This window comes from Oryx dammah, unplaced genomic scaffold, assembly GCF_014754425.2.
Source record: "Oryx dammah isolate SB20612 unplaced genomic scaffold, SCBI_Odam_1.1 HiC_scaffold_21, whole genome shotgun sequence".
Lineage (NCBI taxonomy): Eukaryota > Metazoa > Chordata > Mammalia > Artiodactyla > Bovidae > Oryx > Oryx dammah.
Window position 1 is genome coordinate 40,727,305 of NW_024070205.1, and position 23,837 is coordinate 40,751,141.

General features: G+C 36.5%; 1 protein-coding gene across 9 annotated transcripts in view; it reads right to left on the bottom strand.

The window, feature by feature from the left end:
• Positions 1 to 23,837, bottom strand: part of DNM3 (dynamin 3) — a 641,139-nt gene that overhangs the window by 102,319 nt on the left and 514,983 nt on the right. For 5 of the 9 annotated variants that reach the window (XM_040263493.1, XM_040263497.1, XM_040263491.1 and 2 more), the window contains 2 exons: positions 11,919 to 12,030; positions 1,895 to 1,906 (listed from right to left, as the gene is read on the bottom strand). In XM_040263493.1, the coding sequence (XP_040119427.1) occupies positions 1,895 to 1,906; positions 11,919 to 12,030 (124 nt within the window). The remainder of the gene's footprint in view (positions 1 to 1,894; positions 1,907 to 11,918; positions 12,031 to 23,837) is intronic. The other 4 variants (XM_040263496.1, XM_040263495.1, XM_040263490.1 and 1 more) reach the window with 1 other exon arrangement.

Consider the following 23,837-nt stretch of genomic DNA (forward strand, 5'->3'; position numbering starts at 1 on the left):
GGCTTCCCTGGTGGCTCAGACGGTAAAGAATCTGCCTGCAGTGTGGGAGACCTGGATTCAATCCCTGGGTTGGGAAGGTCCCTTGGAGGAGGGCATGGCAATCCTCTCCAGCATTCTTGGCTGGACAGAATCCTCATGGACAGAGGAGCCTGGCGGGCTACAGTCCATGGGGTTGCAAAGAGTCAGACATGACTGAGCAACTAAGCACACAACACACACACACATATATATGTATGCATGTATATATACACATGTACTTATGGCTGATTCATGTTGTATGGCAGAAACCAACACAATTTTGTAAGGCAATTATCCTCCAATTAAAAAAAAATCAAAAAATGCTTCTTGAATGATCTAAGGGTTAGCACCTCCCTAAAATGTCAGCAGCTGACTGCCTGATCCTCAGCATGCACAGGCTTGCTATTAGTACACTCACATATCTTGGGCAATTTAAACAATTAAGAGATGCAGCACATGAAATTCTAGACAGCAGCTCAGTGTAATGTGTGTACAGGACCAAAGAGACTTACTATTCAAGAATCAAAATACAGCATGTGGTGTGAGAACTAAAATTTTGTCCAAACGGTTATTTTTTCCAATAGTGACGATATTAGTTAGAAGAAATCTTTAATCAATTTTATAAGTTACCTTCTGTTTTAAAAAGTAAAGTTTTAGTGGACTAAGTTCACCCCCCTTTACAAATGCCTATCTTGTAATTTTATAATATTATTTTAAACTTCATTAAATATTATTACTTGGGCCATAAGCAATTATACCAAGATATAAATTTATAAAGTGACACATTTTCAATACCAACTCTATCAACTTATTCCATAATAGCACATTCCATCAAATTAAACTGCAAGATTTCCCACATTTGTTTTAAATTCTATATGTATGGCTTATGAATAGCAATTTTGATGAATTCCAGCTGGCTTAAATATGCAGGCAGACCCTTATAAAACAGATTCTTTTCAATTCTTATTGTATTCAATGAGGCCTATTTTAAGTGGGCCACCTGGTAGGATAAAGTGCTAATAATTCTCCATAGGAAAAAAAAAAAAAGGGAAAAACAAATCACCCTGCTAAACTTAAGACTATCTTCCCTAACTACATTACTCTTACATACCTAATATAAGTGAGAAGTAGTCCTAATCTTCTGGAAAAGTTAAATTAAAATTTTATCAAGCAAGCCACTCTGTGAACTACTAAATTACTCATTTATCTATTACAACAACAACATTAAAATAGTTTCCACCATGTGTGTGTGTTGCCTGGTTTCACAAATCATACACATTTCAGTCTCCCCCTCCATTCCCCACACCCTCCTGCCTCCATCCAGCTGGAATACATCAAGCGCGCAGAAGCCAAGGCAAATGTTGACCCCACCCTCCTCCATCCATTTTAAGGCACCTTCAAAGCCAGAGCACTGGTCTAGTTCGGTTTCACCAACAAAGCCAGCCATCCTGCTATTTAAGACTCCAGTTTGGGGTTTTTATAACTGCACATTAACATGAGAGCTTTGATTTTTGGTCAAAAACGTCAGCTGCACTGAGTTTCATCAGATGGTCATACCCTTTCTGCAGAAGAGTCCTCATTATTAAATCATCATCTTTGCTCTCAGTGTTGCTCTCTTTCCTTATAAAAACAACCTCTCTGAACTGTCCAATAACCAGCCCTGAAGAACGTAATATTTCCTTTCCGAAAGGTCAAAAATGAACCGCCACGATGGTAGTCCAAGCTCTGTTTTCTCTGACATTTGCACACCCTCTATCATTTGTGTGCTGTCACAGACAGTCATTTCAAAGCACAGAAACACTCTCACCAAGGGCACATGCAGGAGGGGAGTGGGGACTGAAGAGACAGAGGAGCTGCAGGAGGACAAAGAACTTACTTTGTTGTTCCCCTGTGCATGTAGCCGCAAGGAAAAAAAAAAAAGAAATATGTTAAATTTATTTTAAAATCATGAGGTTTTTCATGCTAGATCAAATCAAAATAAGTAACTCTTTACTGACATCCCATTCATACATACAGCACCCAAAGCTCAGGGACGAGTCAAAGATTCTACTTATATTAAGGGAAATCATACATTTATAACATTAGAAAATTATGACAGAGATTTCCCCCTTTCTTTCTACTTGAAATACTTGAAGTACCGGGAACCTGGCCAAAAAAGCATTGGTTTGAATTGGTAATAAGTGAGCTGTTAGCATGAAAGGCAAAGTATTTAGTATGTCGGCTTGCCCTTTCCTGACAGCCCCTCCTCCAACATGCCAAGCAGTGGAAAATTTCATCAGCCAATGCATTTTTAAACAAACACTGCATCCTTGGTTTCAGAGAAGGTGGGGGGGGGTTTGCGGAGAAAAAGAGCAGAGGAAAGGAGTGAGTGATTCTGGGGAGACAGGGCAAGCAGACCACGTTACAACCTCCATCTGTACCATTCCTTTATTTCATAAATTACGAGTTTGGTCTTGGGCTGGCATGGGAAGTGAAAACTGTATAGTGGGGAGGCAGCCAAAATAAACACTGGTCCACATTCAAGAAAATGGGTCTGGAAAGGTTAGTCACAAAAATGTAGTCATTTCTAAAAGGGGCGTTCCAGATAGAGACACAGAGAGCAGCCAGCAACAGGCAGCAGGCAAATGGCTGTCTTGTTTCAAACTGGAGCGGCAGGAGTATGATTTATATCAAACAATTTAACCCACATATGGCTTAAAAAAATAAAATGGTGATTCATTACTCCCAGGGCAGCCTGAGTCCTTGCAAGGTCAGATCCTGTGGGGGAGACATGATGCGATATGGGCAGGGAACAGATCTGAACTCTCCTCACAAGAGCCCCAGAAAGAATGTCTCTCTCCACTGAGATGCAGAGTGGAAGAGAGCTGTGAGTGGAGTGTGTGCCTGTTTGGAGAAGCCTGAGCACAGGCTATGGAGTAACAGGTTGGGCTGGAGATCTGGTGTTTAGTTTTAAGAGAGGATGTGTGTGGGGAAGTAATGCATACAAAAATTTTCTGGAGAGCAGTAAGGGAATGATTGCAGGAGAGTGTATTTTCTGGAAAACAATGCCAGCTGGTGACTCTGGGGGGGATGTCTAATTCAAGGACCATCAGGGCTATGATATTGAATAAAAACATAAATTTAAAGACATTGATACAACAGCATAGAGAAGTTTCCTGACATTGTGAGTGGCCGTGATATAACCATTAACATCCCTGGCTTATGTGAGACATAAATAATGGTACGAGAATGAATGAAATCAGGGGAAAAGGAGTCTTTTGTAAAGATTATGCCAATGGTTCAATAAGGCAATAAAGATCCCCAGAGAGAATTTTATCAGGAATAGAATACTATCTTAGAGAATAATGGGACCTTGGTTCTCCAAAGAAGTGCAATAGTGCTGAAAATACCTCAAACAGATGGGGTTTATTGCATTCCACAGCAGTGCAGCTTTTGATCTACCAAATAAGTTTCAGGAGTTCAACCAAGTATTTTTGCACATTAGGGAATGGCTGGCTTCCCTGCTCGGTGGCAGATGGTTCTGTTTGTAGTGGCAACAGTGATGTCACCGAGTAGGGGGCCTTAATCCTTAAATACGAGAAACATACAAGTGAAAGGCTTGGTGTGGCTTTTCCATTTCTTATTTCCTTCAATCACTTCCCCAGTTGTCTATTCTGAGAGAGGCATAGCAGTCATGACTGGTGAACTGTAAATTATCTATAATTCCTCCACTACTCTGTATGGCAGCATTTATATTTAGAAAGTCCCTTCATTGAAAAAAAAACTATTGGTCATGGAGCTGCTCTAATTTCTGTGGGAAGCACTGTCAAATAAGCTAAGAATAAAATTATGTAGAATGGGACAAATATGGGCGTTTTCTATCTTGTACACAAGACTGCTGAGTAAATACATGGGAATGGTCATCACCACATTAATAAATACTTATGGGGCTCTGTGTCCATTCCTCTCCTCCCCCTAGAGTGAAATAGACACCTCCCTGATTTGTTTTTTGCCACAGAGAAAAATTTGGTTGTAAAGTCTATCCAAAAAGACTTTCTCATATCCCTAAGAGACTGCATTATGGGATGGTTTCAACCTCCAAGGCAGTCCTTAAAAGCATGAATTATGACTGGGAGAGTCCTGACTTCAGAGGTATAGTGAAGTTCCAGGGTGCTTCCGTTTCTACTGTCTAGATGGTATATGATTTCTTAAGAGATGAAAAATGACAGTTGCTCTGTGACAACCTAGAAGGGTGGGATGGGGTGAGAGGTGGGAGGAAGGTTCAAGAGGAAGGGTCATATACCTCTAGCTGATTCATGTTGATGTATGGCAGAAACCAACACAATATTGTAAAACAATTGTCCCCCAATTAAAAATTAATAAGTTAAAAAAGAAATCATATACTAGACAGGAGGACCATCTATCTATATAGCTAAAAAAAAATAACTTATAAAAAGTTCTGAGGTGTATGTCTTAACAGATACACAAAACTGAATTTGCACCACATCTATTTCTAGGCTATGCACAGATTTGCAGCTGCACCTTTCAGATGGCCAGAATCTGAGGGCAGGAAGTTTGTGGACTCTCATTTCCCTGACAGCACTATGGCTCACTCCTGACTAAATGATGGAGACTTTGAGGCCAGTCTGTCCACAGGGCAGCATAATCTCAAGGCTCTCCTAAACAGTTTGGTATCCTCAGCCAACAGTTGGGGAGATTCTCCCCAAATTTCACTGATAGTTTGCAAAGAAAAGAGAACTACTAATCTGACAAATACAGCTTCATGGACACACAAATGATAGTCAATATCAATATTAAAGTCTACATGGCATCAAGTACTTTCCTCCAGGTGTAGGCACCAAGCTAGATGTGGTGTGCAATAGTATTCATTTAGTCCTACAAAACCACTCAGAGGAAGAAATTATTATTTTGAGTTTAAAAAGGAATAAAAAACTAGAGAGTGAAATAAGTTGCCTAAGCCACATGGCACGTAAATGGAAGGGTAGGGATTCCAACACAAGTGGATTTGACTTCAAGCCTACCTAACTTCCACGCACAGAAGAATCTGAAATTCTTTCACATTTATATATAAAGTCATATTGTAAGCTGACAAAACTGTGCCAGGAAAATCAGTCATTTGTTATATGAAACTCTTTAGGTTTTTAATTAAATTCACACTTATTTCTATTTACACTTAGAGGAAAAATTTATGTACATGGACCATAATATTGTTAAAGTTTTAAAATTACGAAATTGTGATCTGTAGCTATTGATACACACACACACACTTTTTGATGCTGCTTAATCTTGATGGGGATATGGTACAGAACAAGAAAGGGAATAAAGTTTTGGATAGAGAGGTTAGTCATAATCTTAGCAGAGGAACTCATTTTCAGGGGGACTCATTTTCAGTGCCTACTCCTGTTTTAACTTTCCCCAAATCTTTGAGGGAATATCTCATCAGTAAAAAACAAAAACAAAAAGCTATTAATCCCTTTAGAAACAACTTCACTTTGAAACTATGTAAATTCCTATGTACTTATTTAATTTCATACTTATAAATTTCATACTGAGTATAATTTCAATTTAGTGGCCAAAGGAAATAGAAATAAAAATATAAAATTCTGTTAAACTCAAATTCAAGTTTAAATATATTTTAAAAATATTCTTGCTGCTCAGAAACCTCAGGTGATGGTAGATTGCCAGAGTTCTGGGTCAGAGATGTTATGTCTACATTCACAGAGTAAGTCAGTGGCATAGTGGGAAAGTAAACTCAGGACTCATTTCCATCTTAGGGTCACATACCACGATGCTCAGATAAGAAGTCTACATTTAGCTTTAGGTCCAGAAAGTTTAAGAGACTGGAAAGTAATTAGAAAATGAACATGGTAAAATAGAATATATCAATGATTAGAAAACAGAAGATAATTAGAAAATGTACATGGGAATATAGGTGGGCTGTTGTGCTTTATATAGATACCCACCAGTTTTTTATTCACATTGTACAGTCGCTATTTATTTGCATCTCTCTCTTCCACTAGAGTTGGAACTCCTGTAAAGTGAGAACTCCCTTCTTTTTTTATCTTTGAATCTTCAGAGTCCACATAACAGTGATGGATGAAGGGAAGGAAGGAAGTGGGAGAAGATGGAAGGAATGGAAAGAAAGAAGAAAAAATTGTAGAAAACCCTAAGAGAAATGACCTAAGAGACAGAAGGAATAGAGTAGCAGAACATTATGAGTGACATAAAAAACATTTCACCATGTGGACAAGATGGAAAAAGATATGATGAGAAAACGCTTGTTATAAAAAAGTATGCAACCTTAGTTTGGACAAAAAAAATATTCTAAACATCAGCTCATCCAGATTTGGGTGATGGATATTTATCTAAATGAATCCAAACTTATATAATTTAGAAAAATGACCTATGTAGAATTTTTTCCAGTTAGAATAGAGATGTCTCATGTAAAAAGCAGAATTTTTTTGATCTTGACTCATATCCATGTATGACACATAAACATTTCATTATTAGGGTACAGACTGACTGGTTTGCTGTTGACTCAACGGTTTAGTGATACAAAAACAGAAACACCAGAAATTCTAAAACTTTACTTAGAGACATCTGTTATTAGGTTACTCTGACTTCTTTGTCAAATGTTTCTAAATTAAGGATTACTGTACCTAGAAGTATCACTTCCCCCAAACCTAAGATTGTTCTAAAATGCAATGTTTAGATAAGCATCCTACTTAGATTGCTTTCAGTAGTTAGCTGCTACTGAAACATCTGAGAGTCAAGCAATTGTGTAGTATAACCTGCAGAACTACACAGCGCAGAAGAAATGCAAATATTGTTTATGATGAAAGCTGAGAAAAGCAATGTTCATGGCATACTGCCAAGTTTAATTTCCTGTCATATCTTTGGCATGTGGTAAAAAGCCCCTTTGTCTCAATTTTCCAAGCAATAGTACCAAACGTATGTTAATCAGCAAATAAAAATGATGTGAAAGAATCAAAACAGTTTGTGTAGGACAATTCTAGCTTTGCTTAAAATTAAGCATTCTAATAAAAAATAGCAAATATATTTATTGAGCATCTTCTTTTGTGTAGAGCTATAAATACATGAAACTTCAGGTTTATAAAAACAGTTCACAGAAGGAAGGGTAATTTTGCTTTCCCAAGACAGTATTTCCCTCACGAGAGAGGCATTGCATAATTGTTTTTAATAGCAAACTTGTCTAGTACATTTAAAATAAATTTAGTTGACAAAATCATGACCTAAGAAAACATTTTCACAAACATTACACTTTCTTGGAAGGAAGACACACACACACACATATACACATTCAGATATTTTATATAACCAAGCACATTTAGAAGACAGAAAATATCATAAAGTTTTCACAGTCACACTGGGACTGTGTGATAAATATCCACAATGTTTTAACTCTCTTGTACTTACTTACATAAGTAATCTACAATGAAAATAATCATCATCATCATAAATAAAAATGGAGTTTTAACTTTTGTTTACCCTGTCCAGTGTTTTCCCTACATTATCTCACTTAACCTCATCAACAATGCTACAGATGATTCTTGTTATCTCCATTTTAGACACTGGAATCTTGAAAGATAAAAGGGCTACATAGCTTGTAGGTGAGCATCAGAAATTTCAGTTTATACAGTTTGATGCTAAAACCTGTGCTTTAACACATGCTGTGCTGCTTCTCATAACACTCAGCCATAGCAATCTTATAAAAGTGTAAATCTTATGTCACTAACTGGCTTGCAACCCTCCAATGGCTTCCCATCTCACCTAGAATAAAGCAGAAATGCTTGCCACTTCCTTCAAGGCCTATACAATCTGGCCACTGACCACTTCTAGATATCATCAAGTACCTTCACTTCTCCAGACACACTGTAACTCTTTGGTGCTCTAAGACACTGAGCTGGCTTTGTACTTGCTAGCCCTCTTCCATGAGCACTCTCCATCAGACATTCACATCACTTACTTTCCCACTTCTTTCAGGAGCCTACTCTAATCAAAGCAGCTTTCCCTAATTATCTTTACTAAAATAAAACTCACTTGACCTTCATTCAACAACACAAGAGAAGACCCTACACATGGACATCACCAGATGGTCAACACCTAAATCAGACTGATTATATTCTTTGAAGCCAAAGATGGAGAAGCTCTATAGAGTCAGCAAAAACAAGACTGGGAGCTGACTGTGGCTCAGATCATGAGCTCCTTATTGCCAAATTCAGACTTAAATTGAAGAAAGTAGGGAAAACCACTAGAACATTCAGGTATGACCTAAATCAAATCCCTTATGATTATAAAATATAAGTGAGAAATAGATTTAAGGGACTAGATCTGATAGAGTACCTGATGAATTATGGACTGAGGTTCGTGACATTGTATAGGAGACAGGGATCAAGACCATCCCCATGGAAAAGAAATGCAAAAAAGCAAAATGGCTGTCTGGGAGGCCTTACAAATAGCTGTGAAAAGAAGAGAAGCAAAAAGCAAAGGAGAAAAGGAAAGATATAAGCATCTGAATGCAGAGTTCCAAAGAATAGCAAGAAGAGATAAGAAAGCCTTCCTCAGTGATCAATGCAAAGAAATAGAGGAAAACAACAGAATGGGAAAGACTAGAGATCTCTTCAAGAAAATTAGAGACACCAAGGGAACAATTCATGCAAAGATGGGCTCGATAAAGGACAGAAATGGTAAGGACATAACAAAGGCAGAAGATATAAAGAAGAGATGGCAAGAATACACAGAAGAGCTGTATAAAAAAGATCTTCATGATCAAGATAATCACGATGGTATGGTCACTCATCTAGAGCCAGACATCCTGGAACATGAAGTCAAGTGGGCCTTAGAAAGCATCACTACGAACAAAGCTAGTGGAGGTAATGGCATTCCAGTTAAGCTATGTCAAATCCTGAAAGATGATGCTGTGAAAGTGCTGCACTCAATATGCCAGCAAATTTGGAAAACTCAGCAGTGGCCACAGGACTGGAAAAGGTCAGTTTTCATTCCAATCCCAAAGAAAGGCAATGCCAAAGAATGCTCAAACTACTGCACAATTGCACTCATCTCACACGCTAGTAAAGTAATCCTCAAAATTCTCCAAGCCAGGCTTCAGCAATACGTGAACCGTGAACTTCCAAATGTTCCAGCTGGTTTTAGAAAAGGCAGAGGAACCAGAGATCAAATTGCAAACATCTGCTGGATCATGGAAAAAAGCAAGAGAGTTCCAGAAAAACATCTATTTCTGCTTTATTGACTATGCTAAAGCCTTTAACTGCGTGGATCACAATCAACTGGAAAATTCTGAAAGAGATGGGAATACCAGACCACCTGACCAGCCTCTTGAGAAACCTATATGTAGGTCAGGAAGCAACAGTTAGAACTTGACATAGAACAACAGACTGGTTCCAAATAGGAAAAGAAGTACGTCAAGGCTGCATATTGTCACCCTGCTTATTTAACTTATATGCAGAGTACATCACGAGAAACGCTGGGCTGGAAGAAGCACAGTTGGAATCAAAATTTCTGGGAGAAATATCAATAACCTCAGATATGCAGATGACCCCACTCTTATGGCAGAAAGTGAAGAGGAACTAAAAACCCTGTTGATGAAAGTGAAAGAGGAGAGCAAAAAAGTTGGCTTAAAGCTTAACATTCAGAAAACGAAGATCATGGCATCTGGTCCCATCACTTCATGGGAAATAGGCGGGGAAACAATGGAAACAGTGTCAGACTTTATTTGGGGGGCTCCAAAATCACTGCAGATGGTGATTGCCACCAAATTAAAAGACGCTTACTCCTTGGAAGGAAAATTATGACCAACCTAGATAGCATATTCAAAAGCAGAGACATTACTTTGCCGACTAAGGTCCGTCTAGTCAAGGCTATGGTTTTTCCAGTGGTCGTGTATGGATGTGAGAGTTGGACTGTGAAGAAAGCTGAGCACTGAAGAATTGATGCTTTTGAACTGTGGTGTTGGAGAAGACTCTTGAGAGTCCCTTGGACTGCAAGGAGAGTCCATTATAAAGGAGATCAGCCCTGGGTGTTCTTTGGAAGGTATTGTGCTAAAGCTGAAGCTCCAGTACTTTGACCACCTCATGCGAAGAGTTGACTCATTGGAAAAGACTCTGATGCTGGGAGGGATTGAGGGCAGGAAGAGAAGGGGACAACAGAGGATGAGATATCTGGATGGCATCACTGACTTGATGGATGTGAGTTTGAGTGTACTCCGCCAGATGGCGATGGACAAGGAGGCCTGGCGTGCTGTGATTCATGGGGTTGCAGAGAGTCGGAGACAACTGAGCGACTGAACTTAACTGAACTGACCTTCCTTCTCGCAGTCTGCTCATTTTAATTTTTTACAGAACTTATCATTCTAACAAATAACAGTTTACAGTGACACAGTTATTCATCCACTCTAATGTCTATTCCTTGAGGGGCAGGACCTCACTGTTCACTTCAGCATCACTAGTGTCTAGAAAGATAGGCAGCAAAAAGCACATGCTCAGCAGGCTTTTGCAGAATGAACGAGTAAAACATTAAGTATATGTGCATTTTTTAATAGAGATCATTTGTAACATTAAACATACAACCGTCAATGGATAGGACAGAGTAATAAGTAACTATTAGAACTAACTACAAAAATCAAAGTGGTACAGTGGATACCTTTGTACCTACATATCACCTGGAAAGGGTCTGGTTTCACCCCATTTGGAGGGCACAGGGTGTGTCATGGGGATTTACTGTTTTAGGTACTAACCAGACAAGTGGAGGTAGAGATGGGGTTAAGAGGTCTACATGAAAACTAAAATAACAGCAAAGAAGAGAATGTTTTGGCACAAATCCTCTATCCTTTACTTCTGGAACTTTGTTAAATTCCAGTGTAACCTCAGGGATATGGTCAGGTCTGAAATCCCATCCAGATGCATCCCCTTCAGATGTTGTCGCACAATGTGCTCATATCTCAGACTTTCCTTTGAGAAGACTTTATACCTATTTGGGTCGAGAAATAACCTATCTTGTGCATGGGCAGTCGTATAAACTAATCTACAGCCAATCTAATCACCACAAAGGTCAAGATGAAGTAAATCCCCCAAAGCTCAGTCTCAGTGCTTAACTTCTAGGGGGAACCTGGATAGTACAACATCTCAGGGGTAACAAGGAAACAGTGAGAACCACACATCTGCAGAGTCTGTTTAATGCTGAGTGCACATATGTTGGGTGGGAATTCTGAAGTTTAAATCCAGATTAGTCTGTGTAATATTACATTTTCCAAAGAACACAAATAGAAGATCTGTTTATTAACTTGAATGAGAGAAGTGTCTCCAAGACACTTGAAGTATATTAATAAAGATAAGTGGGACTAGCAATATAATATTTTTTGTTCTTTTTTTACTTACAGTGACATTAACCAGAGTTTAGTTTTGGATACCGGTACTACAGACATAATGAAAGGAGGTAGCTTTTCATAAAAAATTATATTTTAAAGAATATGAAAAAATGTTATGACTAATAATATACATACTATGACTACATAAAGAATGTTATAAACTGCTTAAATGAATACAATAGAATAGTATACTGTAGAATAACATAAAAAGGAAAATAAAATTTTAAATTAAAACATAGAAACTCTCTCATGCTTTGAGATTACATACATACATTAGGTTTTATGGCAAAGTTGGGCATTTTCTTTAACAAATATACTGGTAAACTTCTTAAAATAGAAGTCTAGTGGATAAAAAGAAATATAAGCAAAGTAAAAAGTTAAAACTATGCCAAATTAATTAAGTCAACTGCGAACTAGTCCTTCAGCATAAAGTATGTTAAATTATGCTTTCTCAAACATGCTTACTAATTTAAAAATAAGAGATCAATCCACTTACTAAAGATTTATCAGGATAAACTCCAGCTCTCAGTAAAGATGCCTTCCAGCTGTCTACATCCTCCTGTGAATCACATGCCAGCTCAAGGAAGCGGTAGTCTTTGTATACATTCCTGGAGTGAAAAAACAAAAGAAAAAATCAAGCTTTTTAGTTTTGAACCAAAACCAATATGATTTCATATCCCTACAGACAATGATGATACAAATGACAGTTCAATGGAGGGTTATCCAACAGTCATTGATGAAAAACAAAAACAATCTATTGCATTTAAAATAATTAACAAGTTCCTACATGTATGTATTATACAATTAAAACACCCTCATAAAAAGAATTGAGAGTCATCTGTACTGCTAAGCAATAAAAAGAGAAGGAACTAGAAATGTTCTCAGTATGACAAACTGAGTGCCAGCTGATGGAGAATTGTTCTGAGGGGAATGGACTTGCCATTGCCTAGTAATTATGTAAGTTTTCAAAGTTAATTTACAAGTCTACATGGCTCATAAAAATTTTAAATTATGGCAATAATCACAAAAGCTAAAATACTATGCTGGATTCAAATCAGAAATGTTCATCAATATTGTGAAAAGGAAAGAACATTAACCAGTATTTAACAGAGTAAATTGCCTATGAAGTTCATATTTATAACTGGGACAATATTATAATTTTATATGTCCTTTCCTAATAATAAAATAATACACAAGATGTAATACTTGAATAATTTGGAAACTAGATAAAAGTATAAAACTGGATACAATCATCCATTTTCTACTATTGAGAGATAAACTTATTTCTTTATATTCTTTTGTTCTATGCATTTTTCATCCAGTTGATGTTCTTTCAATTTTGTGTCCTTTTCACTTACTAGCATATCATGGTCACATACTTATGCTATTACATCTTCATAAATATCAAATTATAATGGTATAATATTAACATAAATGTATGATAATTTTCTTGACTTTCTCCTAGTAAAATATAAGTAATTTCCTTTATTTGTAATCATAAATAATACTTAACTACATATTTTTATCCATAAGCCTTTGTCTTTCTACCTTATTATCATTATTTTCTGAGGATAGATTCCTATAAATGGAGTTACAGAATCATTTTTCAAGACAATGATACATAAAGATAATTCTAGCCATCTTTCCAGAGAAGATAATCCAATTTAGACAGATACTAGCAAGGTACAAGATTAACAATCCTTTTCTCTTCTCTCTCCCAAGGTGTTCTCATTCATGCCTAAGAGTCTCAATTTAAACCTAATCCAGATGACTTACATATTTATATCCCCTGTCTAGACCTGCCCCAGACTCATGCTGCTCATTGACTTCTCCACTTTAATATCTCAAAGGCACCTTGACGTGAATGACTGAACTGGTGGTTTCCAACTTGATGCTCCCAGTTTCATGCAACATCAGCATAATGACTATAATCTGGAGGCTCCTTGGACATCTTCCACACTCTCATTTACCTCCTTACATTTTACTACCTAAAAGTGTACAACCTGTATAGTGACATCATTTTATTACTCTCTCTCTTTGGGGCTATTTCAATAAGCCTACTTACTGGTCTCCCAGCATCATTTGGACAATTTAAATTTGCTCTCTCCTGGGAATCCTTATTATCTTCTGAAAATGTGAATCAGATATTTTTACCCCTGTTATAAAACACCCCAATACTACTTGCTTTTAGGAAAAGATCACTTGTTATCATAGCCTACAAAGCCCTTCATGTCCGGCCCACCATGACCTTCCTCTCTAGCTTCTTTTCATACTCTGTTCTCCTCTGATTTTTCTGCCATGCTTACCATTTACCTCCTCAAATATGGCATGCCTACCCCTAAAGTCTTTGAATAAACTGCTATCTCTGTCTGCAGCTCTCGGTCCTTCCCTCACTACACAGTTAACTCCTACTCTTTCTTGTATTTTAGCTTAACCATGGCTTCTTCAGACATTACTTCCCTGATTCCTCTACAGGACTTGTTCCTCTTTCACACATTTTTCATATTTTCATTTACCTTTCCTTCATAGTATGAATCATAGCTGTGATTTCAGTATTACATGTGGGTTTCTTTCTCTCTCTTTTTTCTATTTAATTTTGATAACACCTATCTTCCCAACCAGCCTAATAAGCAGTATTAAGTAGTATATAGAATATATCATTTTTATGCTCATCATTGTATTTGCAGAGGATTCAGAAAGATGGTGGCTTCAGTGTGCTTTGTTTCCTCTCTACTTCCAACTCAGGTCAAATACATCCTCCTAAGTCAAGAAGACAAAAGAACTGGTAGTCTGGTGGAGGGTGTGAGCTAGATAACTGCTGGGGTACTTTCTTGCTCTGTGATGAAAAAAAGCTTCGGGACCGTAGCAGGAGAACTTTAAGACAAGGACTAGCATGTAGCAGCCCCTTAGTAGAGCTGACCCTCAATAATCATAGGACTGCTGAGTGTTCGCAATCCTCTGGCGGTAAGGAAGTATGGAAGGACTGAGTGTTTTCTAATCTAGTGACAAAGAAAAGCTCTCTCCAGGTGTTTCAGAAGGAAACTGATAAATTGCCCACTTCTGGCCGTGAAGACTTTGATGTTTGTTCCTTCCCGCATTCACCAGTTCACTTAAAGTATCCACCAGTCGGATCTGTGCCATCATGAGCAAAGAAAATAAAAGGACATGCACTGAGGTCTAACAGCCAGAGGAAACAAAGAATAAAGAAGGCAATCAGAGCAGTCTATCAACAACGGAGAATGGCTGGGGATTAAAAAAGAATAATAAATATTTGAAGAGGTACAAGAGAGTATTAAAAAAGACTTATGGGACTAAGAAAGAAAGATTTTTAAGTTAGGATGTTGAGTAGGTAAGTTGAAGGAAAGGATGATGGATCTTGAGAACAGAATTAGTAGATTTTAAGATTCAGTAGGAGAGTTAACACCCAAAAAAGATGTCCTTTTCATTATAGGGGACTGGAATGCAAAAGTAGGAAGTTAAGAAACACTTGGAGTAACAGGCAAATTTGGCCTTGGAGTACGGAATGAAGCAGGGCAAAGGCTAACAGTTTTGCCAAGAAAATGCACTGGTCATAGCAAACACCCTCTTCCAACAACACAAGAGAAGACTCTACATATGGACATCACCAGATGGTCAACACCGAAATGAGACTGATTATATTCTTTGCAGCCAAAGATGGAGAAGCTCTATACAGTCAGCAAAAACAACACTGGGAGCTGACTATGGCTCAGATCATGAACTCCTTACTGCCAAATTCAGACTTAAATTGAAGAAAGTAGGGAAAACCACTAGACCATTCAGGTATGACCTAAATCAAATCCCTTATGATTATAAAATATAAGTGAGAAATAGATTTAAGGGACTAGATCTGATAGACAGAGTGCCTGATGAACTATGGACTGAGGTTCCTGACATTGTACAGGAGACAGGGATCAAGACCATCCGCATGGAAAAGAAATGCAAAAAAGCAAAATGGCTGTCTGGGGAGGCCTTACAAATAGTTGTGAAAAGAAGAGAAGTGAAAAGAAGAGGAGAAAAGGAAAGATATAAGCATCTGAATGCAGAGTTCCAAAGAATAGCAAGAAGAGATAAGAAAGCCTTCTTCAGCAATCAGTGCAAAGACACAGAGGAAAACAACAGAATGGGAAATACTAGAGATCTCTTCAAGAAAATGAGAGATACCAAGGGAACATTTCATGCAAAGATGGGCTCGATAAAGGAGAGAAATGGTATGGACCTAACAGAAGCAGAAGACATTAAGAAGAGGTGGCAAGAATACACAGAAGAACTGTACAAAAAAGATCCTCATGACCAAGATAATCATGATGGTGTGATCACTCACCTAGAGCCAGACATCCTGGAATGTGAAATCAAGTGGGCCTTAGAAAGCATCACTACAAACAAAGCTAGTGGAGGTGATGGAATTCCAGTTGAGCTATTTCAAATCCTGAAAGATGATGCTGTGAAAGTGCTGCACTCAATATGCCAACAAATTTGGAAAACTCAGCAGTGGCCACAGGACTGGAAAAGGTCAGTTTTCATTCCAATCCCAAAGAAAGGCAATGCCAAAGAATGCTCAAACTACTGCACAATTACACTCATCTCACATGCTAGTAAAGTAATGCTCAAAATTTTCCAAGCCAGGCTTCAGCAATAGGTGAACTGTGAAATTCCAGATATTCAAGCTGGTTTTAGAAAAGACAGAGGAACCAGAGATCAAATTGCCAACATCCGCTGGATCACCAAAAAAGCAAGAGAGTTCCAGAAAAACATCTATTTCTGCTTTATTGACTATGCCAAAGCCTTTGACTGTGTGGATCACAATCAACTGTGGAAAATTCTGAAAGAGATGGGGATACCAGACCAGCTGACTGGCCTCTAGAGAAACCTATATGCAGGTCAGGAAGCAACAGTTAGAACTGGACATGGAACAACAGACTGGTTCCAAATAGGAAAAGGAGTACATCAAGGCTGTATATTCTCACCCTGCTTATTTAACTTCTATGCAGTGTACATCAAGAGAAACGCTGGGCTGGAAGAAGCACAGCTGGAATCAAGATTGCCGGGAGAAATATCAATAACCTCAGGTATGCAGATGACACCACCCTTATGGCAGAAAGTGAAGAGAAACTAAAAAGCCTCTTGATGAAAGCGAAAGAGGAGAGTTAAACAGTTGGCTTAAAGTTCAACATTCAGAAAACGAAGATCATGGCATCTGGTCCCATCAGTTCGTGGGAAGTAGATGGGGAAACTGTAGAAACAGTGTCAGACTTTATTTTTGGGGGCTCCAAAATCACTGCAGATGGTGATTGCAGCCATCAAATTAAAAGACACTACTCCTTGGAAGGAAAGTTATGACTAACCTAGATAGCATATTCAAAAACAGAGACATCACTTTGCCAACAAAGGTCAGTCTATGCAAGGCTATGGCATTTCCAGTAGTCATGTATGGATGTGAGAGTTGGACTGTGAAGAAAGCTGAGCACCGAAGAATTGATGCTTTTGAACTGTGGTGTTGGAGAAGACTCTTGAGAGTCCCTTGGACTGCAAGGAGATCCAATCAGTCCATGCTAAATAGATCAGTCCTGGGTGTTCTTTGGAAGGAATGATGCTAAAGCTGAAACTCCAATACTGTGGCCACCTCATGTGAAGAGGTGACTCATTGGAAAAGACTCTGATGCTGGGAGGGATTCGGGGCAGGAGGAGAAGGGGACGACAGAGGATGAGATGGCTGGATGGCATCACCAACTCGATGGACGTGAGTTTGAGTGAACTCTGGGAGCTGGAAATGGACAGGGAGGCCTAGAGTGCTGCAATTGATGGGGTCGCAAAGAGTCAGACACGACTGAGCGATTGAACTGAACTGAACTGAGGAGAGTTAAAAAAATATAAAGAAAGAGAAGTGTGGAGGAAAGAACCAGACAACTAACCTGTAAATAATAGGAGGTCCAGGAAAAGAAAAGGAAGATAGGAGAAAAATAATTATAAAACAGAAACTATTTTTTAAAAAGGAAATTTAGCCTAATTTTAGAAAGACTGAAATCTACATTGAAAACACTGTTTCAGGTAGAATTGGTGAGAAGAGATATGACACAGGCATGTGCTAAAATAAATCTTGTTTTTTGAGATAAAGAAGTCTTTTATAAAGAAACATCAAGTTTGTTAAAAAGGAAAAATAATTAGACTGGCACTGGACTTAGCATTCAAAGGGTAGAAGGCAATGAAATAATATTCAAGGATTCTTCAGAGGACCACAAACTCAGAGTCCCACATCCAGCCAGGTTAGAACCACATACCCAAACTTGAGGGTTATCCTAAGGCAGTATTAGGATTACAACAACACTCAATAAACCTGCAGAGAATGTTCAAGGTGAAGAAAAACTAAGAGAAAACACTGGTGAGCAACAAAACTTGTCATATTCAGAGTCAAATTAAAATAACTAATGATAGATCATCTAAGAACTGCAATATAAGGACTCAAAACAAACTCTTAAAAGTAGAAGAGTTCTGCAACAGAAATAGTCTAAAACTTGAGGGAGAATGAAAGGAAAGATATGCCCAAGTTCTCCTCTGATGGATGCAGGGGTGAATAGAGGAGAAGCAAAAAATCCCAGAGTTCTCATATTGTTGGAAGAAGTGGGTAAGAAGAGAAGTAGGAGAAGAAAGTGTCTTGAGACAGAAATATTTGATAATTTGCCTCATGGAATAATAGAGCTATGTACTGATGAGTTTAAATATTAATAAAATAAAAAGTACAGTGAAACTCCCCAATTTAAAAAAGAAATACAAGGAAAATTAATAGTTTCTTGATAAAATCCATAGAAAATTAAGAAAAGATACAGCAGAATAAGAAAATTTAATGACAGCAATAAAATCAAGTATATTGATTACCAAAGTAATAAAAGTAAACTGAATTCTGTCAGCTAAACAGTTAATGTAGGTTGAAAAAATAAAGCTCAATTTTATGTTATTTGCAAAAATAAAGGAACAAGTAAAGAGATATCAGGCAAACAGAAAACAAAGAAAAAACTGCATTGAGCAGCAATATTAATATAGGCAAGATAGAATTTAAAAGTACAGAACAGGATAAATAGAAATATTATTAAAGTACAATTTATAAAGACTGGAAAATACTCTTAAACCTGTTTGTACCAAGTAACACAATAGACAACTAAATGAAGCAAATGTTACTTAAAAATGTAAAGGTAAACTTGATATAACTATTGCATATAACTAATTAAAATATAAATATAGAAAGCTTTTAATACAGTTTTTTCAAATTAAACATAGTGGATAAAAGATAAGTAAATGCACAAAAGAAATAAATAATACAACTGATGAAGAAAATTTAATATATTCCTTTATCACTTAAGTAGAAGATAAAGGCTGTTTCATCAACAAATCATTTACAAAAGTCTGCCATATACTTGGATTTGTACATGTATGCAATATCAGCTTTAAGAAATTTAAAAAAAATAGAAGTTTTATGAATCATATTTTTTTGGTCATAAAGCAAAAAAAAAAAAAATTAATTTCTAAAAAAAGACTCAAAAAGAAAAGAAAGCACATTCTTAGATAATCCTTGTATTACAGAAGAAACAAAAACAAAATTATACATTATTTATAAAGCAATTTAAAAATATAGATACATCATACCCAACCAATGAAGTACAACAAAGGCTGTGCTTTGGAAAATTTATGGCTTTAAATATGTTCATCATTCAGAGAAAAAAGAAAAAAACATTAATGTTCATCTATAGAAAGAAAGGAAATTAACATAGATTAAAGCCAAAACTAATAAAATAGGAAATATTAAGAAAACATACAGGATAAAAATATCCAGGAAAATTTTCATTTTAGTAATAGATAATAAATTTATGGTCATAACTAGGAGAAAAAACAAAAGTAATATAAGATCAAAAATGAGAAAGGATAGAATACATACCCACAAATATGTAGGAGATTGAGAAAATTAGAATCAAATACTTTATGCGATCCTATGTCAAAACTAAGGACCTAGAGATAATTAATAATATACTAAAAAATATAAATCAACAAAGTTAACTCAAGCAGAGTTGGAAAATCCAAGTGGTTTTTACAAAACACCACTAGAATTAATAAGATTCTTGCTTAGAAGACTAATATTGACTGCAGGACAAATTACAAAAATCAATGACTTTTTTCAATACTCCCAATAATTTTGAAATGGAAAAAATACTCCATTCATATTAGGAGAAAGCCTATAAAACACACAAAAATAAATTTCCTTAAATTAAAACAAATATAAGATCTTCATAAATGGGAAGGCATTTTGGATGCGGTTAATTTGATTATACTATCATCCTAGTTCTTACTAAGTAACTAGTGCTCATGAGTGTTCAATAAATACTTATTGAATAACGACTACCCTCACACCCTTAAAAATATTGACTATCATCTTTAGAATACCTCTGCAAATAATTTTATAATTGAAAAGTTATTCATCAAAGTTCTAACACTTTTGCTAATGGCTCAGATGGTAAAGAATCTGTCTGCAATGCAGGAGACCCAGGTTCAGTCCCTGGGTCGGGAAGATCCCCTGGAGATGGGAATAGCTTTCTCTTTTTTTAACTTGCATTTGCCTGGCACATCTTTGTCTCTTTTATATTTTTGCTTTTATCTATTTACTTTAGTTTTTAAAAGAAATATCTGTTATAAATGCTAACCTTAGAGTAGGCTTTTATTTTTCATCCCAGTTTGAAAATCACCTTCTACAATTAGGAAAATTTTAATCATGTTTATTTCTCCTTTGTCATTTCCTATTTTTTAGTGGTTTTCAGTTCTACAGACTATCTTTAAAAGTTTTCCAAATCATTCTTGAATTCATTTTTATATATAACATTTAGGAATAAAATCATAATTCTTAGTTTCTTGAGGGATTTAGAAGCTTTTACTTTCCATAGTATCTCATGACATTTGCAAATCTGTCTAGAGATACAAACCTAGAAATTATTTCTGAATTTTGTTTTCACATCCTTGAGGCTCCTTTTCTCTTTCTTTCCTTTTGTATTCAATTTTGTTACACTCAAGCAGTTATTTAGATGGAACTCTACATGTTCAACTTTAATAAATATATCATCAGGCATGTTCTACCTGGACTTCTCTATTTGTAAATTCTCATTTGGGTTCATTTTATGAGTTGGCTCAAAGTAGAGTTGGATATCTGAATTTTTGGTTGGGGCAGTCTTCACATTTCTCACACTGATTCAGTGAGTAAGTGAAGAAATTTCTTTCTTTCTTTCTTTTTCTTTTTTTTTTTAATTGGTTGTCCAATTTTCCTTAATCAGGGTAAAGCATGCACTAGTCACTCAAAGGATTTCAATCTAATTCACTCCATGAGTCTTGCAAATAGTTGACTGACGTTTGCACTTTTGAGTGCTTTTGACTTTCCAATTCTGGTGTGTATGACTTTTTTCGGATAGATTGATGGATGGAGAAGGGTAAAAGAGAAACTTCTAAGTTTTTACCTTCTTATAAGAGAAATCATCTCCTTTAATATCCATAGCAACTCTGCAAAATTGATCATAAAGCTGTTTTACAGTTAAGCAAAATGAGATTGAGAGAGATTAGGTGACTTTCCCCAAATCACATAGCTAAGAGATGGCACCACCTGGGCCTACCACATTCCTTGGCATACAGCCTTTGTAAAGCAAATATTAGTCCTATGAATGAACAAATGTATCAATGAATAAATGAACTATGGGATGGGCATATTTTTAAAGCCACTTTTTTCATTTTTGACTGGATTCTTAACTTTCTACAGAAAACCTAAAATTTAAAAAGTTTGAAGAGGCAAACTACAATAAGTAGAATGAAAAATTTAATTAAATTGGGGTATATTTAAAGGAAATATATCTTCCAAGTATGACAGTTTATTGTTGGAAAATCTGAAAGGTCATATCTTTGCTACAGAGCAGAAAGGGTAATGGATTATCTTGGTGGAATCAAAATTCATCAGCTTTTAATTTTCTAATTATTTTTATACAATAGCTTTTAGTTACCACTTAGGTTTCTATCTGAGGCATTTCCACTGCACAGTATGAGTTACTTTAAGATGTAAAGGTATGGGGAAGGCAAAGTTGGACAAATGCCATGGGAGTGCTTGGCCAGCTGAAGAGCAGGAAAAGTAGAGACTTTCCACACTCTCTAAAGCAGATCTGAAGAATTCAGCTTTGGCCCATTCTTACTGACCTTTCTCTGGAGTATTTTCTTTCAGGGGTTCTTCACATGGAAAATTTTGATTTTTTTTTTCCTTCTAAGGATAGCCAAATTCTTGAGAGGGAAAATAATTATCTGGTTGAAACATTAGAAGAGGGTCAAAGGCTTCTGGTGGCTTTGGCTGCCTCATTTTTACCCATTTTTGAAGCCTCATCTTAGGCTGTGTCTAGACATCCAAAGAGAGTTGGATACAGGTCTAAAACATTGAATTGAGCTGATTTACTGGAAGTCTCATAAATTCTGTGGATACAGCTTCCAGGGTCTCACCACATGCTGTAGCTATAGAGATAACCCACAGCAATTTGTACTGACTGCATGTTTTTTTGGTTTATTTAGTCTATTTCAGCTGCAATCACACAGATATGAGCTTCTGAATGATTTCACCATGAAATCAATCTTAACTATGTGTTTTGCAGTTTGAAAAAACAAAATTCATCTCAATGTTAAAAATGATCATAAGAAAGTATATCCCATAGGTAGGCTTTTAAGTGTTACACTGTTGGAAAGATGACCACATGAGCCCAAATTTGATATGTCACGAACCCACTTTCATTCACATCATAAGAAAGTCTTTGAGTGTTAAAAATGTGAAGTTTAATTTCCTTGCCTATGACAGCTCTTCAAACATCTGAGACCAGATATAATGTGTCCCACAAGTCTTCTAGTCCCTAAGCCAACCCTTTTGCACTTTTCCAAGCATTTCTCATATGAAGAGGATTCTAGATAACACTGCATCCTTCTTGCATTTTTGTGAATTTGCTCTATTTTAAATGGATTTTCTGAAAATGAGATGCCAGCAACTTATCACAAATCTCGAGATACAATATTATTCAGATGTAAGGAAGAAATCTGGCAGAATTTTTACCTGGATTATGGACAGTAAACCTTTACTACTGTAAGTTTAATTAAAACGTAGTAGGATAAAGACCATAAACTCCTATTAAAATCCAGGCTGTGCCATTTATTATCTTATATGACATTGGGTTCCAAAATCACTGCTGATGGTGACTGCAGTCATGAAGTTAAAAGATACTTGATGCTTGGAAGGAAAGTTATGACAAACCTAGGCAGCCTATTAAAAAGCAAAGACATCCCTTTGCTGACAAAGGTTCATATAGTCAAAGTTATGGTTTTAAAAAAGAAGCAAAAATACATTGTCAGCATTTAACAAGTTGAGAAATTATAAAACTAGACAGAGCAAAATGCAGGATATAATACAGTTAGGACTAATTATGGAAAACTGAATTATCATTGGTAAAATTTAACAGAATCAAATAAAGAAACAGCTCTGTAATATCTAGTAAATAAAAGATGAGAAAAACATTCAAAATCAGGAATGGGACTTATACTTTAACAGGGAGCAGATTAAATTATTTTAAGATATTTTAAGTATATTTTAAGTATATTTTGGCATCCCAGGTAGCACCAGTGGTAAAGAATCCATCTCCCAATTCAGGAAATGCAAGAGACATGGGTTCAGTCCCTGGATTGGGAAGATGCCCTGGAGGAAGGCATGGCAACCTACTCTACTATTCTTGCCTGGAGAATCCCAAGGACAGAGGAGCCTGGTGGGCTACAGTCCACAGGGTCTCAAAAAGTAGACACTATTGAAGTAAGTTAGCATGAACACACTTGCATGTAGACTTTTATGATAGTAAATTTATAAGTATCAATGTTGGAGACAATTTCTAAGAAATGAAATAAGAATCATAAAATTTCAACTGACCAATATCCACAGGATAAACTAGAAAACAATTAAAACTTTTTTTCAAAATAGTTCTGATCTCAGAGAGTTTATAGTTCTTTCCAAAATTTAAGGGAAAGATTCTTCTATGCAGGATACCTCAGAAACATTAATAGGCCAATATACATTGGAAATTAGGAAAAGAACATGCTAAGTAGAATCCCCCAAGTTTATCTGACCTTATAAACTTTTCTCCTTGAATTTCTCACAAACCTAGTGTGTATTTTAAGGACCAAACTTTGGGCTATGTCTCTATAAACCAATCTCACCTATGAATAAATATGTAAAACTGCTAAAAAGTAAGTTAGAAAATTGAGTGTAATAAAATGTTTAAAAGTATGACCTTGAATAGTCAAAGAAATCTTGAGGAAGAAGAATAAAGGTGAAGGCATCATATTCCCCGATTTCAGACTA